The sequence below is a fragment of the Oryzias melastigma genome, linkage group LG19 (genome assembly GCF_002922805.2).
Source record: "Oryzias melastigma strain HK-1 linkage group LG19, ASM292280v2, whole genome shotgun sequence".
In the NCBI taxonomy this organism is placed as follows: domain Eukaryota; kingdom Metazoa; phylum Chordata; class Actinopteri; order Beloniformes; family Adrianichthyidae; genus Oryzias; species Oryzias melastigma.
In genome coordinates, this window is record NC_050530.1 from 19,602,779 (window position 1) to 19,620,311 (window position 17,533).

A 17,533-nucleotide genomic window follows, 5' to 3' on the forward strand; every position below is an offset into this window, starting at 1 on the left:
TCGAAAATATAGTCCTTTTAAAAATATGTATGCATTCTTTTATTTGTTGTGGATTTTAACACAAGTGCTGAATTTCTTGCTTTCCAGAAATGCTTACCTCTGCAAACCCTTCTTTAAAGAAACACATTTCAGGACTCGAACAGAGTCAACACACTGGAGTTGTTTTGCAAACAGTTCCAATTCAGTCCAAATGAATACTTACACGTCTTGTATCATGATCAGTCAGCGCTCAGACATCCCTGCGTGCTTTGGTTAAACTCCTAATTATGATCCATCACTGCAGCTTGCAGATGTGGCTGTCATCACTACACGGTTAGCACGACTGCAGGCTTTTAATGTAATGTGCTTTTGATTTAGGAGATCTACGCCAGCGAATCAATCTAAGACAATACACGCCATGATAAAACAACTGCTAATAACACAAATGGGATTAGGAAAGGGAGGCAGCGCCGCGCCTCGCCTCGCGCATGCAGACGTCAGAGCTATTCTGAGAGAGTTTCACCCCTTATTTTTCATGCAGCCAAATTAGAGATGACACTGTCATACTGTGTAGAAAGTGATGTCACTTATGTCGGCACATGACAAGTCTTAATTGTGCCCTAAATATATGTGCCAGGAACAGCCACCAAAAAGGGAGAGTACAAGTGCTGGAGGGGGATGGGGAGTATGAAGAGGCTTCTGTATCGGGGAGAAAGCCAAAATGTGAAATCGATAAGAGAATCTGCTTACCTCACTGTTTAGGAAGCAGTAAAACACTGAGACGAAGAAGCCCTGCGTAAGAGGACAGAGGAGATAATGTGAGGATAAAGCATCATGGGAAAGAAGGCCATCCAAAACATCAATGCGCTGATCCTGTTTTAATCGCCCATACAGAGCTTATTGTGCACATCCACAGAGGAGCACAATGTTCTGCTGTCAACTCATTTCAATTACTGAGTGTACAAAGAGAAACAATCTGCCCACGCCGCCACGCCGCACTGTCTGCAAGACAATTCCTACCTGGAAGGACTCCAAAAACGAGTTGAAGTAGATGAAGACAATTTGAGAGATCTCGTCTTCCCCGGGGTTGACAAAAAACAGCATGTATGTGATTCCCAGCAGAGGCAGAAGGACCAGAGTGGCCTTCACTGCTTTCCTGCGGAAGAGGAGATCACAGCTCAGACAAGCGTGACAGAGCGGCTCAGCTCGCGTATCACTGCATGTTAGAAGGCCACGCGGAAAACCCTTCTGCAGGCTCAGCCGATCGAGGATAAAATATGAATAATTCAGGGCGTGTTTACACAGGAGCACCTCTGGAGTGTATTTACTGCAGGTGCAGCAGGAGTCAGCGGCAGGTTAGCGTAAATTCACCTGTACTGGATTGTCTCGGAGGTTGTGGAGGCTCGCAGTTTGGTCATCAGGATTCTCACGATGTTGAAGAGGAAAATAAAGTTGATCTGCAGGAATAAAACAGAATAAAGGGATGTTATAACTTTATTCATTATTTTTAACTGTAACTGAACTGGACTGACCGACTTTCGTCTTTCTAAACAGGAAGTACCTGCTGGTTCCAAGAAGCTGAAAGACTTCTATTACTCAGTCATTGTATTTGCCAGAATAACCGTTCTTGCTTTTATATATTTACGTAACATTTTCTTGATAATTCTTGAATTTTTTTGATTGACAGATTTCATGAAGCCACTTTCAAGTGGTCTACTTGTTTGGCTAGATTGGTTGTCATAGAAACATCAGCTCAGACCAATTCAGACTAACTACTGCTATTTCTAATTCCAACATGGCGGTGTTCATAATGCAAAAGAAAAAAAAATTGCGACTGAATTTCTTTAATTTTGTTGGAGCCAGGAGTAAACAATTTTCCATAGGTGATGGTACACACTGTCCAGTTTTCATATACAGTCAATGGTTCCAACCTACAGGTTTTAACTTGTTTTCGCTTCCATTTTCACTCCCAACTTGTCCATATATGGACGTATGGTGTAGGGCCCCCTCCACCTCACTTTTTGATGATTGGATGTCCACAACTCGTTTTTTGATGTGCTGGCTATTCCCATTAAATCAGGGGTCTCCAACCCTTGGGACACGGTACCAGACAGGATAATAACCTGTACTAGGTTAGGGTAGTGTACCAGCACCGGGTTAGGGTACCGTTCCCAGTACCGGTCCCCATCCCGAGGGTTGGGGACCCCCGATTAGCAAATGCATTTTTTCCCTGTCTGTAGCCCGGTATCAAGCTGCCCTCGGACCGGTACCGGTTCGCGGCTTGGAGGTTGGGGAGACCCAAAACGTCCAAAAGTGACACAGAGGGGTCCCAAAACATGAGTTCATATTTGACAAGTTGGGAGTGAGAATTTTTTGCTTAACACTGTGTTATAGCGGATCTCCACAGGTCCATTTGTGGGGTCTCCCTTGAGCAGGGTGGGAAGTCCATCTCAAGATCGTTGGTTTACATTGTCTCCATTGCGTCTCTGGTCCGCCCACTTCCCTCGTCACCACGGTGACAACATCCAAAGCTTTGGCAAACAGGGCCCATGCCTTTTCTGTAAAATGCATATTATGTGTCATAAACTGTATTTTTATACTTCTAAAATTTTCATCATCCATGACGATAATGGATGCTGGCATTAAATAAAAAATAAGATTCAATGCATTTTTATTTTGAAAGTACAATTAAAGTTTTTATTTCGTTTATTCTCCAGGATTTTACAACAGAGATGCACCACAGACAGACCAGTGTAAACCAGACAGTACACATTTACTCCTTCACACTCTCCAGAATGCACAGACCAATTAGCACAGGGAGTGCACTGCAGAGGTTCAAGGTCGTACCCAAGGACACATCTCTCATTGGAACTGCCGTGGCTTCCTGCCTCAAATGCTAATTTTCCAATTTCTGTACCTGCTTCCTTCCAGTCAGGGTCACAGCCATCCTGTCTGTCTGTCCGCAGGCGAAAGCATTTGCAACACCTAACTGCAACTTTCTAGAATCCTGGCGTTTTTGGACCCCGGCGCCCAAAGAAAACGACACATTCATCAGGGGGATCACGCCGGGTTTGACTCACAGCATCCTGAAGCAGTCTGCAATGTCACGGCTATTATTCCCTCCTTCTTCTTATTGGCAAAATACAAAGAACAATCTCCAAAGACCTTGGAATAAAGGAGTCACTGATTGGAGTATTCAAGGCCGCACAGGCTTTGTCTGTTTAGGCTTTCAACTTGAGACAAACAACTCTAATTTTTGTAGAATTACACACCACAGCGGCTGAAACGGCATCTTGATTTATCCTGGAGTGCTTGATTACCAGATGGCCTTCAGGTTTTATGCCTGTAAAACTTTGGTAAAACGGTTTTAACAAAAGATGTGTGGCTTAGGTTAAAGTAGAATAAATGCATATAGCTGGACCAGGTGTGAACGCTCTTTAAATGGTCAATTTAAATACTTTAAGAAACTTCACCAAATCTTTAAATTCTATGTGGAACTTTTTAATTTCATTTGAAGTCATCTACTATATTTAAAAAGTGTTTCTACAAAACAAATGTCTTTATAGATACAAATGAATGGAATCATTTAATATAATGTATAATATAAAAGCTGGAGGGGGTGCTTTATTATAAAACATTTAGTCATCAGGTGTTCTTCTGTGCATCAAAAATGTTGGAGTCCTTCAGTTTTATTCAATTGTTTCACACCAGATATTTTATTAATTTCATACTGATGAAGCTTTAAAGATCCACTACCATCATTTTTTCATCTATTCTTTATGATAATGTCATTTTATCCAAAGTTAAAAAAAAACAAAAAAAACACGGCATAGGACATAGATTCTGCAGAGTGGCAATCAGAAATTCACTTGTGAGTTGTGGGCGGGACAATTAATATGGAGACCCCGCCCCTTAGTTTAAGGTACATCACAAATCTTAATTTGTCCAACAGCATTTTCCGTCTTCTCCTGATTCACCCTGATTTGAAAAAAACATTTTAGTCAGAAATGCAGAATAAATCTTAGTATTTTTTATAAATGTCCTTTATCATCAAAAAATGCCACAAGAACTTGTTAAAAACACCAAAAACCTAATTTTCGAAAGATTATGATCAGTCCTTTACTCACTTTTATTCCATCAAAGGTATTCCTACATTTGATTCTGCTCTTGCTTGTTTTAACATAAAAAATGACTTTAAGGCTCAAAAACAGAAATCTTACAAAAACAAACCACTGGAAATGGGTCAGAATAAATCGGTGGATCTTGGACTTTTTTTCTGTTTTTTGATTACAATGTAAATGTTTTTTATCTGCATTCTGACTTTGTTCATGACCTGTTCCTTTGGCATAAGAAGCTGCTCGACTGGATCAAAGTCCAGACTTCAGTTTGGGAACAGATAAAATCTTTATTTTGTTAGTTTTTAGCTTTTTGATGTTGCACTTGTTGCTGTTTTTGCTCACTAAACGCAGATAAATTTGAGCATGTGAGGAGCACTAATGTCTCCATTACAGGTAGGATATATCACGTCATCAAGTCTCTGGAAATCAATTCAAACCATGACACTCCCACCTCCGTGCTTGATCATTGCTTTTGTTTACGAAAAGCTTTTTTTTTTCCCACATTTAACAAATGTGTTAAAAAAAGATAAACTTTTTACTGTTACCATGATTTTTATTAATTAAATGGCAGCAGATGAGCTGTTTTCAAATGCATTTTTTGACAGTTTTAAACTCAACTTACATTTTCTTTTTTTTTAAATGATATTTTTATACTAAAATACGACTTAATGTACTTAAACGTCTCTCTAAAGGGAGTCTGCACAAAACCCTAAAATGTTTTAAGAAACTATTTCGGGTTTCAAAAGTAGCTAGCAATATAAAGAAAAAAAAGTCAAATGAAAAAGTAAAATGGGCTGTGTTTAAAAATGAATGTTGACTTTGCTTCATTTTTCAAAAAAACCAAACCTTGCAGCAGTAATGGTTGTAGTAAAACACTGTCATGCCGACAGTCTGAGAATATTAATAGCTCTCCGTACTTGCAGCATGTTTTATGTTGTGCAGTAAAGCGAAGAGGGTGATTATTATTTTCCAGTCCTCTTCGCAGCAGCTGGATGGTGTTGCCTCAAAATAACAACAGAGAATGTGTGGAAATTGTTGCGGTGCGTGTCAGCCGGCGTCAACACTTTCTGCACAGGAGTGGAGCTCTGTGACAATAAGGCTACAAGCTATTTAAGGCTTCGGCAAAAACAGGAATATTTCTCAGACCGAGGAGGAAATATGAAGCAAAACTAACAGTTCTGTTAAAAATAAAAATAAAAGAAGGAGAAAAGTGAGGTTTGGGAGGCAAACTCGGGATTATCTTTCCACTTTGTGATGAATGCCAAAATCAATGGCGTGCAATAGGTGAGAATGATGTAACATGGGGTAAAAAATAGCCATAGAAATACTTTCCAGTTCCCGATGACCTGACCTTGGCCTGAACGGTGTTTATGATGCCACACACTGCAGTCCCAGATAGTCTTCTTCATGTCTGCCAGTATTCACAATTCTAGTGTTACATTAAATTCAATATTTACTAGAAGACATCACTGTTGGTTTGAAAGGTCCTGATGGGAAAAAAAGTGGAGACTTCATGAGCAGAACACTCTGGCTGCAGGAACAACAAACATTCTGGTGACCCGCTGGTGATCCTTTGGGATCAAGCGCTCCGCAAAGACACAAAAGCCCAGAAGAAGTCGCCATTGTGAGCAAGAGTGGAGGATTTCCAGGGAAAGCAGCGGAGTGATATTGAATGAGGCAGATGTCCGCCCGGGGGTGGGGGGGCAGAAACAGTCCAGGAAAGTGCCTCTTAAGGAGATGATTTTTTTTTTCTCAAATGAGTGGAGAATATAAAAGAATCCTGTGTTTGAGCGACAGAGGGAAGGTCAGTCCACTCGTGGCTCGCCAGCAGCGACAAGACTGAAGCAGAGAAAACATCCGTGCTACTTTTCAGACTTTTATGTCTCCTTTCCACATTGTTATCAGTCTGTAGTTCCAGCTGATCCGTGAAGTGTTCTTCTTTTCATTTTTATCTCCAACATTAACAGTTCCATTTGACTTTTTTTGCATAGAAATAAAACAAGTTACAGATGCTCACATGTGGAAAGAAGTACATTTCTAATTTCCCCTCAGGGAGAAATGAAGTATTTAATTGAGATAAAGACAAAAAGGATTGAAATAGCAAAATGACATGCTGAAGCCACAAATGAGTTTATCTCCCGTGTGATCAATAATAAATGATACTTTCAGTTGAAGATGGTTACCACAGGTATACAAATCTAAGCTTTATTCATTACGAGTGGGAGAACCGTATGGGACACGCAGACAGAATATAAAGGTGGTAACGGTCACATTTTTCCTACGGGCGTGCTGCGGGGTCAGGTTGTAGGGATTTCTTCCATGACATATAAGAGTAAGGATCAAGCAGGTGAGACGCACGTTGAACAGAGTTTTCCTGCCTGATCCTTTAGTGCAGATGTGCCAAAGTCAAGGCCCGGGGGCCGGATCCGGCCCTCCAGGTGATATGTACGGCCCTCCAGATCATTTTATTTTATTGTTATTAATAGCCCGATATTATCTTGCACTCATTTCTAACTTGTATGATTTTGACAAAATATATTTTTATAGAGAGTAAAATTTTGAAAGTTATTTAAGGTTTAAATTGATTTATTCTGAAATAATATTCCAGCCTTTTTGTTTTTCATAATTAAATTAAAAAGTTACAGTTTTAAAGTTTTAAAAATTAGCATTCTGGTAGCTTTTTGGACTGTTTTGGCATTTAATAAGATTTTTTAGGCTGTTTTGGAGTTTAGCTAATATATTTACACTCTAGCTGTTTTGGCTAAATTAGATTTTACTCCGTTTATTTAGTGTGTTTTGAGGTTTAGCAATTTTTTCAGAAACATTCTAGCTGTTTTGGCTACCCCAGTTTTTTTTAAAGTTTTTTTAGGCTAATTTGGCACTTAGCTAATATTTTAGCTTCAGCATTTTTTGCTATTAGCTTCAGCGACCAAATTCAGCTTACAGCATTCACACTAGCATTATCTCAGGTAATGCTATATTCATAAAAGAAATTGAAAAATCACAGTTTTAAAGTAAAAAAAATGTAGTTTTTAAGTGTTCAATAGATGTTTTTCCTGTTCAGCCCACGACCTAAGGTTTGTTTTGGATTTTGTCCCCCTGTGTGATTGAGTTTAACATCCCTGCATTAGTGCAACCTTTACTTTACAATCAGACTGCAGTCGGGTCATTTTCTCACTGACTACAACCCAGTAGGAGCCACAAAGTCTGACTTCATCCTTTAAAAAAATAGGACACAGATTTGGTATGCATGTTAAAATGATAAGTGTAAACAAACTGTTGTTTTTTTGGCATAAATAAATCATAAATATAACAAGAAAATAGCCTTTTAGTAGCTTTTGAAGGGTTTTTCAAAATAAAAGACACCTTACAGCACAAATGTAGAAGTAGGTAGTGTAATGTCAGCAGTGATTTAAACAAAAAAAAATGCTGATTTTACTTTTTATGAAGCATCTCAGTGAGAAACTTGTAAATCTAAGTAACTAAAATTAAATCAGATCTTAAAAAGTGAATGGTTTGAATTTTTCAAACCATAAGGTGCAGCAAAAAAACTTTTAAGTTGTTCAAAAATAGAAAACATGCAGCTAAATTCAGGCTTAGTTTTCTGAGACAAAAATCTATTAGTTGAACTTTTGATTCGCTTACTTTTTAAAATGTAAACTTTTATTTTTCGTTAACCACAGAGCCATGAGGAAGAGGGGTAAAAGAGCGACATGTGGCTTCGCAGGTTGCAGACGGGCTCTGAAGTTTGTCGTGCACACCTCTAAAGTCGGCTTTTAAAGAAAGCAGGCAGTACTTGAACCTATGAATGACTAGTATAGTGTGGTGCAAAGACACCGTATGACAGCATCACCAGTATGTCATAAGTATGTACAACTTACATTACTTTGCAATACATTTACTACACACAAAACAATGTTACGTTTCGTTTTTATGAGGTGCTTCAAAGAGCCTCAAAGGAACCAAAGATGATTATATTAATGTGTGATCCCTCTCATGACAGAGATGGACAAATGTGGACACGATTTTATGTCTGCCATGGAGATCAGTGAAGATAAAAAATCCTTGAAAACAAAAAGTAACGACGCTTTAACAATAGATCAAAATGTGATTGGAGGGTCTTTCATGGAAGAGGGGCTGCTGTACTCAGTGGGATGAGCTGTCAGTCAATTAGTTGGTCAAGGGTTCAAATTCTAATCTTGAATATTACAGAGTACAGATTGCCTTCAACTGTAGCAAAACTTTAAGTCGAATAATACGTCTGCGAAATGACTAAATCTCAGTGTTCTGAACCCCAACAAACAGCATCAATCATGCAGCATTCCTCAGTCTTTGCATTTGACAGAATGCTGTCAAGCTTTACGACAGGGAAGCATGATTCATCCCTCTGGAGAGCGTTTCCATGGTTTCGCTCTCCAGATCAGTGATGCTTTGCAACAATTCGCTTCACACTTGGATATGGACTTGGAGTCGTTCAGCCATGAAAACTTGTTTCATTTAATGGCTGCTCCGCAGTGTTTGTGATTACGTTCACGCCAGCGGAAGTCTGAACTCTTCAGCCATGGAGTTAGCGGAGTGCTGGCGACTTTTACGCACCGTGGGCCTCAGCAGCCACTGACCCTGCTGCGACTCTGTGGGATTTACCACTTTGTGGCTGACTTAGTGTTGTTACTGAATGCCTTCACTTTCCAGTAACAGCTGACAGCAGAGTGTCCATACGGGGTAAAATTTGGCATCCCATCACACTGACATATGAAGACACTGAATCCTTTACTGTTTCAGACAAAATAATGTTTGATCCAATACTTTTGCTTACAGTCTATTTGAATATGTGCCATTTTTTGTTTAAGAATTAAACTTCATCCGACCAAAAACATAACCAATCTTTTCAGCTTTATGACGACTAACGCAGGATCAAAGTGAGACAAACGCTTTACATAAGTGTCACATCGAAGAAGACGTACTTAAAGTAGCACTACCAGACTGAGGACAGTGTTTTGGCAGTCAACTCAGAAGGGAGTTTGCGCTGGGCAGACAACAGATGACTAAAGCTTGTAGAAGGAGCTGAGAGTAAGTCCCTGGATGAACGGCAGAGACTTTCATGTGAGCCCTGCCAGAGGGCTGAATATCAGAGGAAAGTTGTGTGCGGAGGAAAAAAAAAATCAGCTGTAATCTGAATTCTGAGGTGATTCTTGTCCATTTTACTTTCATTTCTTCAGGCTACAGATACAAGTGAAGTTAGGAAGGATAAAATTAGGATGTATGTTTGTTTATAAATGACAAAATCATGAAAACATCCCTTGGGGTACGTTGATCACCTCCGATGAAAATCCTGTTTTTGAGTTTTTAACATTTATATGTGTCATTTTTCTTCTGAAAGAGAACAAATGTAATCAGAAATAATATTGTTTTTTTCATTTCCGAGTATTTCTCCTTTTAAATCAATCAAACTGTCTTGGACAGACTCTGTTTGAATGAATGATCTTCTTTCCATCAACAGCTCTGCTGCACATGCACTAAACCCTCATCTGTTCCTAGTGTCTAGTTCAGGTTCTGGAGAAGAGAAGATGGTATCTTCACATTGACTGCAGTCAAATGAGCCGCCGTTCACATTTCTGTGGTCAAATCAGCATCACTGGATTTTTGGTGTGAGTTTCATCCAATACTTACGGTAGCAGGACTGAGAACGCTGGAAAATCTCCACCAGACTCCACGGAGCTTCTTGATGTGACCACGGAAATGTGAACGGCGGCTCATTTGACCGCAGTTGGAAAGGATTGTAAATCAATGAAAGAGCATTTTGATGTTAGCTTTGATTATTTTGCCAAGAACTCTGCTCTGAGAATACCCTTTTGGCGGAGAAATCAGCACCCATCTGCCGAAAGGGTTACCCCTTAAAAAATATATATATATCGGAAAACCTGATCACTTCAAATGCCCCAACAATTGGAGGGGTAGGGAGAAGGCTTAAGGTGCATTCATGTCTAACGTGATTTGTGTGCCGATTTGTGTTAAGTCAATGGTACAGACGCGAATTGAGGCGATCTGAAGTCCCGCAGCGCAGAGGTCTGGCAGCAGCTCGATTTGAGCAGCGAACAGGAAATTCGCCGCGCACTGATAGAGGGGCGAGCCTCGCAAAAATTTGGCGCGCAAATCACATTTGGTGCAAATGCACCTTTAATGGCAGGAAGAATTTGGATTTGGCCAAAGATTCTATGGCAACCACTCTGGCTAATCAGGGGTGAGCCTGTTGGAAGACCACGCCCCTTTCACAGCAACAAATATGCCAATCAAACTTTCAACGTGACACCGCATACTTTTTTGAGGAATCTGATTGGTCAGTTTGTAACTTGAATAACTTGAAATAAATATGAATGCTGTGTAAATGCCTTTCTCTAGTAGAGTAAGGGATTTTCACCTGTGGAACCAGGGGGTACTTCCTGCTTGGATTGTGAGGGGGGAGGGGCCACTCAGTCCAGATCTCATTTACAGTCAATAATTGAAATAATCATTTAAGAGGACTGGGAATTCTGAGAGTCATGCGAGAACAATAAAGGCTCTTACCACCAACACGAGGATCATGGGACCTTGGTAGATGTAGTCGGTGTACACACCAGCTCGCTTCCCAAACCAGCACCTGAAACATCACAACAGCAGTCATTAAGGTCGTGTTCAGACTGTCAGGAGAATTCACCCTGACGCTTGTAACCTCCTGCCGCAGTACGTGTCAGTATTAATTAGCTAATTTGAGTTCAGGGGGTTTGCGCAAGTCTTCCACTCAACAAATTACCCAAAGTATGACTCAGAGGAATCCTCATCCGCTCAAGCAGAAACATCTTTTAGCAGGAACGATGCTGCTTTTGGGATTTTCAGAATCGGGTTGTCACAGCAGCTTCCGGGAGTTCTTGACATTTAGGGACAGACCAGGGAGATCCTATCACTCCTTTTGAAGACTTCAAAGGGAAAGCGTTTCTTCTAGACGGCGTGACCCTCAGACTAAACCTCACATGTGGACATAAATATTTACCAAACAAGCAGCAGATGTCCAGCTTTGTTTCAACTTTTCATCCCCCGCTCATCAAAGCAGGACTGATCATGAATTCAGACTAGAATAAACCCAGGTCGGGGCTGCAGACGCGGTAACAGCATGACCCAGATTGTTTGGCAAGAGTTCTTCACCTATAATAGCTGTTAGATCACAGCAGAGCTAATCCCTCCTGTTTCTTCATTGTGTTTGGGGACTGCTGGAGCCTATCCCAGCAGTCATCAGGGGCAGGACACGATACACAACAGCTGTACTTTGTGTTTGTACGTGTAAAACATGAAAGGTTTGTAATTGCTTTGTCTTTGCTGTCATATTACATGGTATTTCATTGATTGGTGCTTACTCTTAAGGGACATATCATGATTTTCTTAAGCTTTTCAGAGTAATCCATATATATGATCATATATTACCTTTGGAACACTAAAAAATAAAAGTATTTATGAAATATGAAACTAAGATCTTTCTAATGAAACCATGTTGATTGCACTTTGATTTATATTTGGGATTTTTTAAGCTGAAAACACTCTACCTCCTGTAACTAGTATCCAACCTTTAGAGAATCACACCTGGCATGTTCAATAACACTAGAATGAAGTCTCTAAACCACACTGTGGTTCAGTGCTCAGCACAGTTCACCTAATCTCATCTGAGGATGGAACAGAGTGATAATAGCAGCTGAACAAACTGTAATTTGTGATTCTGAAATACAATACCTGATGTAAGCCCCGTTGTAGGCAGAGGAAACCTAACCTGAGCCTTTCAGCAGATTCTGTCCTTTTTCTTAAAGTATTGTTTGTTTGGTTATTTGATGCCACAAAGCCTTTTCCGAAATATAATTTAGTAAAGTGTTCTGCTTTGGAAATAATAGCAGGATAATATCCTTTTCAACTAAAAGAGATGCAGAAGTGAGCAGTCCTGGCAGACATGTTCTCCTGGTGGTTGGCCAAAAAAATAAAAAAAACAAATCAAGAAAAAACAACAACAACTAGTCACACTTGAATCCTCCAGAGATGCTGAAATTAATAAAAAGGAGCTTTTAGTTTCTGTTAGCGAATGTGAATATTTATAGATGCTAGTTACTGTGCCAAAAGGAAAAAGGCCCATTGGACTACATCAAATAAATTAACCAAGATGTTTTGCAATGGGGGAGTTTAAAAAGGTCAGTGCACATCTGAAAAAAGGTCATGAGGGCGTTTCTGTAGACAACCTTTAGCATATAAAATTCAGTTAATGTTTTTCCTGCATTAGAAGGATCACTTAAAAGCTTTAATTAAACAAAAAAAAAACATCAGTGTGTCTTAAATTCAAAGTACCTTATAAATGTATTAACTCTGGTTTTGTTTACTGGTGTGGGAGTCATTTTGAGAGGCTCTGTCAACATGTTTTGGTGATATTGTAAATACGCTAACGCGGCTAAAATGTAGCCATGTCGGACTGTGATTTGTGCTGACAAAATCCAGGACTACTTGTAGTTCCTAGAATTTCTAAAGTACAGTTGGGGGTAGAGCCTTCTGCCACCAAGCCCCTATAATATCAAACAAGCTCCCATCTCATGTCAGAGAGGACATAACTAGCCAGCCAGGATAGGTAGGAATCAGAGAATATTTAACATGCTGCTCCTCTACTGTAATGCTGTTTGGGGAAATAATTATAACTAGAAAAAATAAGCTGAACATTTTGCTACTTGAATGACAAAAATTGGATGAAGTATGAAGGAGATACGGATTGCTGAAAAACGTACGGAAGAAAACAGAAGAACAATAGTTTGATTGAATTCTGCAATCAAACTAATAAATCAGATGACCTGATAATGTCAAACTGAAAACCAGACACTTTTATACACTGAAGACAACTAACAGAAATGAAAACAGTTGTGGATAAATAACATGAACCTGAAGTGACTGACAGGAGACACAACATGACAAAAATGTGTTTTGACAAAAAATAGTTTACATAAAATTCTATTGTCATGCAGAGATGAAATCAGTCATGTATCAGTTTGTTGATGACATCACACACAATGACATCATCCAGTGATGATGTCACAATGACATCATCCACTGATGACATCATTCGTCATCATCATTGTTTCTACCGAAAGATCCAGTGATGTCATTTGATGTAATTTCCATCAAAGCCTGATGCAAAATGACATCATTCTGATCCTGAGAAAAGTCCTTGAGCTGAGGCAGGGAAACCAACCCCATAACACGTTGTGGATAACGATACCAAGTACACATTTCAAGAAAACTGATGAAACCAGAAGACGCCATGAATCGTAACTCTCCCACCCCCTCAGAAATCTCCTCCCAGGACTCTGACCCTACCACACTATCACCGCAGGAACTGGAGGAACTGAAGGAACTGTATTCCAATTTCCAGGACGTTGACTTCTACAACAACGACCCTGACGAAAGCGACTCAGAAGAGACCAATCCGGGCTATCGCTACTCCTCACGTTATCAGCATAAGTATGATAACGACAGTGATTATGAGGAATTCGCTGTGGAGGCCTATCCGAAAATCCCATATTTTCAAAATAACTACAGGGATTCTGAGGAAAGCGACGTAGAGACCAATCCGGGCGATCAGGATGATAACGTCAGTGATTCTGAGGATGACTTGCCATCTGCAAAGTCCAAAGTAGAACCTCATGGAAGCGATTCGAACCAGTTGATCTCTGAACGCAATGAACTAAAAGCCCGTTTGGCGATTAGGGAAAGAGAGATCGCAGAGGAGCAAGACCTCCTAAAGAAATATGAGGATGAGGCGAAGAACATTCATGAAGAATGGCTGATTGCTGAAAAACATATCGAGCAGCAACGTAACTTTCGCCAAGAGAGCAGGAAGGAAGTCAGAGACCTTGAAGAGAAGATCCAAAATGTGGAAAAATTCCTCAAGGAACCCAGCTGCTCTGATGACCACAAGGCGGTTTTAGACCAGATAGAGATTGTGACGAAACAACTGCTTGAAATGGACAAACTGAATGTAGAATTGGAAAATAAAATTGAAAAACAAACCAGGAAAAGAGAAAATCTTGAGCTCCAGTTGGCAGAGATGGTCGGTGTGTCCCGTGAATCCAACATAGTCAGCAACAATCCAGAATCATCTGTGTGTGAACCTCAACAAAACCCAACAACACACATAGAATTTGACACACCTGCAACTGACTCCACACCAGACAAGATAAAAGATTCATTTTCTGTGGCATCACAAAAGAATCTTTTCACCATTGGAGCTGCATCTGGGAGAACCAATAGGAAGGTCATGAAAAATAAGACCACTCCCCCAACTTCCAATGTAGACGCCCCTTCTCAGCTGCTGGACACCGTCAAAGTTAATCTGCCTCAACAATTTTGTTTTGGTCAATTAAAAGAAGACGTGACCGTTAAAGTCAGCAGCCAGGCTGAATCAAGTGGGAATGCACCTCAGGAAAAGCCTCAAAAGACGCTTTTTACCCTTGGAGCTCCACCTGCTAAAGTGACACAGAGGAGGAGAAGAAAATAGAACCGTTCACCCTAGAGTGAACCTGAGACACCACAGGGGGATGAGACCAAAATGACGTTTTTGGGTTTTTTACTTTCATTTCATATATGCAAGTCACATTACATTTTCTTTATTTATGTACATTTTCTTAATAAATTAATGAATGGTGTTGGGAGGTAGTTTAGTTAGATTAGTAGGTTAGTTTGATCAGAATCACATAAAATTCAATGTCACAAAGTAGGTTAACTAGTCCTAAAAGTGACATGATTTTTGTGGTGAATTCTTGTTAAGTTATGTAATAGAATAATGTTAAAAAAGCTGAGTTTTTATTTGAATGTCTATACCTGTTTTAGTTTTTAAGTATGCTTTTATATATTGGAATTAGTTTTTCAGCTTTATTTATGTATTTATTTATTTTTTCGGTTAGACAATGTCTTAGTTGTAAACATTGTCAACATTAGAAATAGCTTTTAGTAGGATAAACCTTCCAATACAAACATTTCAACGGATTACAGCTCATATGTACATATCTGTGATTACAAATAAAAATTCTATTTTATGTATTTATTGGTTAGGATTTAAAAACTGTTAAATGTATGAAAAAAAAAAAAAAAGTGATTCTGTTTTTGTGTGTGTGTGAGAATGTGTGAGTGAGTGAATGTGCACGCGCGAGCGTGCAAGTGTGTGTGTAATGCAACCACAAGAGGTCACAATCTATTGTCGTCTTGTGCCGGTCCCAAGTCCGGATAAATGCAGAGGGAGGTGTGACAGTATTTATCAGAACCCTTTTCTGAGTAGGAACCATCAACATTCTATTACATGTCCGGATTGACGTAGCCGGAACCCCGCTCTGGACCTGACGACCTGGTGGGCGGGACCCTCCCCAAGGACCTCGTGATTTCCTCATTCCTGCTGACACACCTCCCTTTGAAGAAAAAGAGGCTGAGGACTGTCCATCACCCATGCATTGGGCTTTTTTGAAGTTTTTTAGGCTAATTTTGAGTTTAGTGAATATGTTAGCCTTATGCTAGCTGTTTTGGCTATATTAGACATTTTAACAGTTGTTTTTGGCTAATTTTACCCTTTTCTCTGTTTCTTCTAGGCTTTTTTGGAGTTTAGTGAATATTTCAGCTACATGCTAGCTGTTTTGGCTAAATTAGACATTTTAACAGTTGTTTTTGGTTAATTTAGTCTTTTTCTCTATTTCTTTTAGGCTGTTTTGGAGTTTAGCTCCTAGTATTTCAGCTAGATTTTAGCAGTTTAGCTTAATTTAGACATTTTTTTGCAGTTTTTTAGACTGATTTGGAGTTCAGCTAATATTTTAGCTAGCTATCAGCTTCAGCGTTTTTTGTCTTATCAATTTCAGTATCTTTAGCTATCAGAACTAGCATCTTCAGTTCAGCTTAAGCTGAATAAATTATCTTTATTAGTGAGTTTGCATTGATGTAATCAACTTAAATGGTTAGTTTTGTTGTATTATTTAGTTTCCACAAATCTACTCTTTGAATGTGATTCCGCATGGACAATACTTTGCTCTAAATTGAGTCTTTTTCCCTCGGACAGGTGTTCTGTCAGAAAGTCTCTGATCCATGAGCAAATAGGGGAGGGGGAAGCCCAGGTGTAAAAGTTTCTCTGCTAGGATTTCAGTGATGAAAAGGTCACGTCATTTGTACAATTACATAGTGCTTACTTTTGAATTAAAACTGCTTTACTTGATTTTATTTAAATTTAAAATTTACAATTTAACTTTTACACATCTTTAATATTTCTTTTAACACTAAATTGTCTTTATTTTATTTTAGATCTCTTGTTATTTCTGTATCTTTTCTTTTGCTTCTCCTAGTGGGAGAATTGCGCATAGCGGCCATTTCCTTAAAGTGGCCATACCGTAAAAATTAAACTTTTTGAAGTTTTAAGTGCATTTTACTGTTCATTCCTCTCTACGAAGAACCCTAAAGTGGCATTTTGATCCGTTCATTAATTTAAGAGTAATCCTCTAAAAGCCGGCGCTACATGCAGCAGCCCCTCCCACACCCACGAAAACAAGCGGGTGGTATCATGCTGACATCATCACGATGTGAACCGCCCCCTCCAGGAAGAATCTGCTCTGCCAGCACCGCCCTTAGTCTAACACCAACACTCACTTTCTCCACTGAGCTAGTGGTGATCAGCAAAAACCTTTCATTTTAGATGCAGAATACCGTATATCTTCCAGCTGTGTCCTGTCTTCCATAAATTCCAGCTCAAACAGATGTTTGTTACTTTCATCTTTATGTTTTTTCTCTTCATCACTGGACCGGCTTAAACCATCTGGCTGGCCGGATTCAGCCCGAAGGCCATTTGACACCTCTGATCTTAACCAATTTAACCACCAGTTTTCCGGTTCCGGGTCACGAGCAGACGTGTGTCTCCAGCTCTCCTCAACTCAGCAACAACTACCGCAACGAGGAGAGTTGAACATGGCCTGATTTTATTAATATTTGATATTAAGTCCTGAACCGGATATTGATAATTCATGTAGAGTAAATGGTATGGTCGCGTCGGGGTGGGATTATATAAGTTCGCTTCCTTCCACTCCCTTTCAAGTGATCTACTTGTGATTTATTAAGTGATGTGCTATGTATGTATTATGACCTGATTGCTTGAAATAAACCATTTCATTCATTCATTCATTCATTCATTCATTCATTCATTCATTCATTCATTCATTCATTTACACCAAATTAGTGAAAAGTGCCCTGTTTTTTTGTTGTTTTTTTAGTTTTTATTTGTATAAATATTAATTATCTCTTGTTAGTGATACAAGGGAGAAAAAAAAATTGCCACAAACTGCCCCCAGTGTTCTATCGTACCCATTTTCTTGTGGGGTTCTGACCTTCTGACATTGTGGCTTTGTTCTGACTCA

General features: G+C 39.5%; 1 protein-coding gene across 1 annotated transcript in view; it reads right to left on the reverse strand.

The window, feature by feature from the left end:
* The window catches only part of crhr1 (corticotropin releasing hormone receptor 1), a 150,160-nt gene that overhangs the window by 7,675 nt on the left and 124,952 nt on the right, over positions 1-17,533 (reverse strand). Inside the window, exons 10-13 of the mRNA XM_024285068.2 lie at positions 10,662-10,734; positions 1,351-1,436; positions 1,000-1,135; positions 730-771 (exon numbers count right to left, since the gene is read on the reverse strand). Of these exons, the coding sequence (XP_024140836.1) occupies positions 730-771; positions 1,000-1,135; positions 1,351-1,436; positions 10,662-10,734 (337 nt within the window). The remainder of the gene's footprint in view (positions 1-729; positions 772-999; positions 1,136-1,350; positions 1,437-10,661; positions 10,735-17,533) is intronic.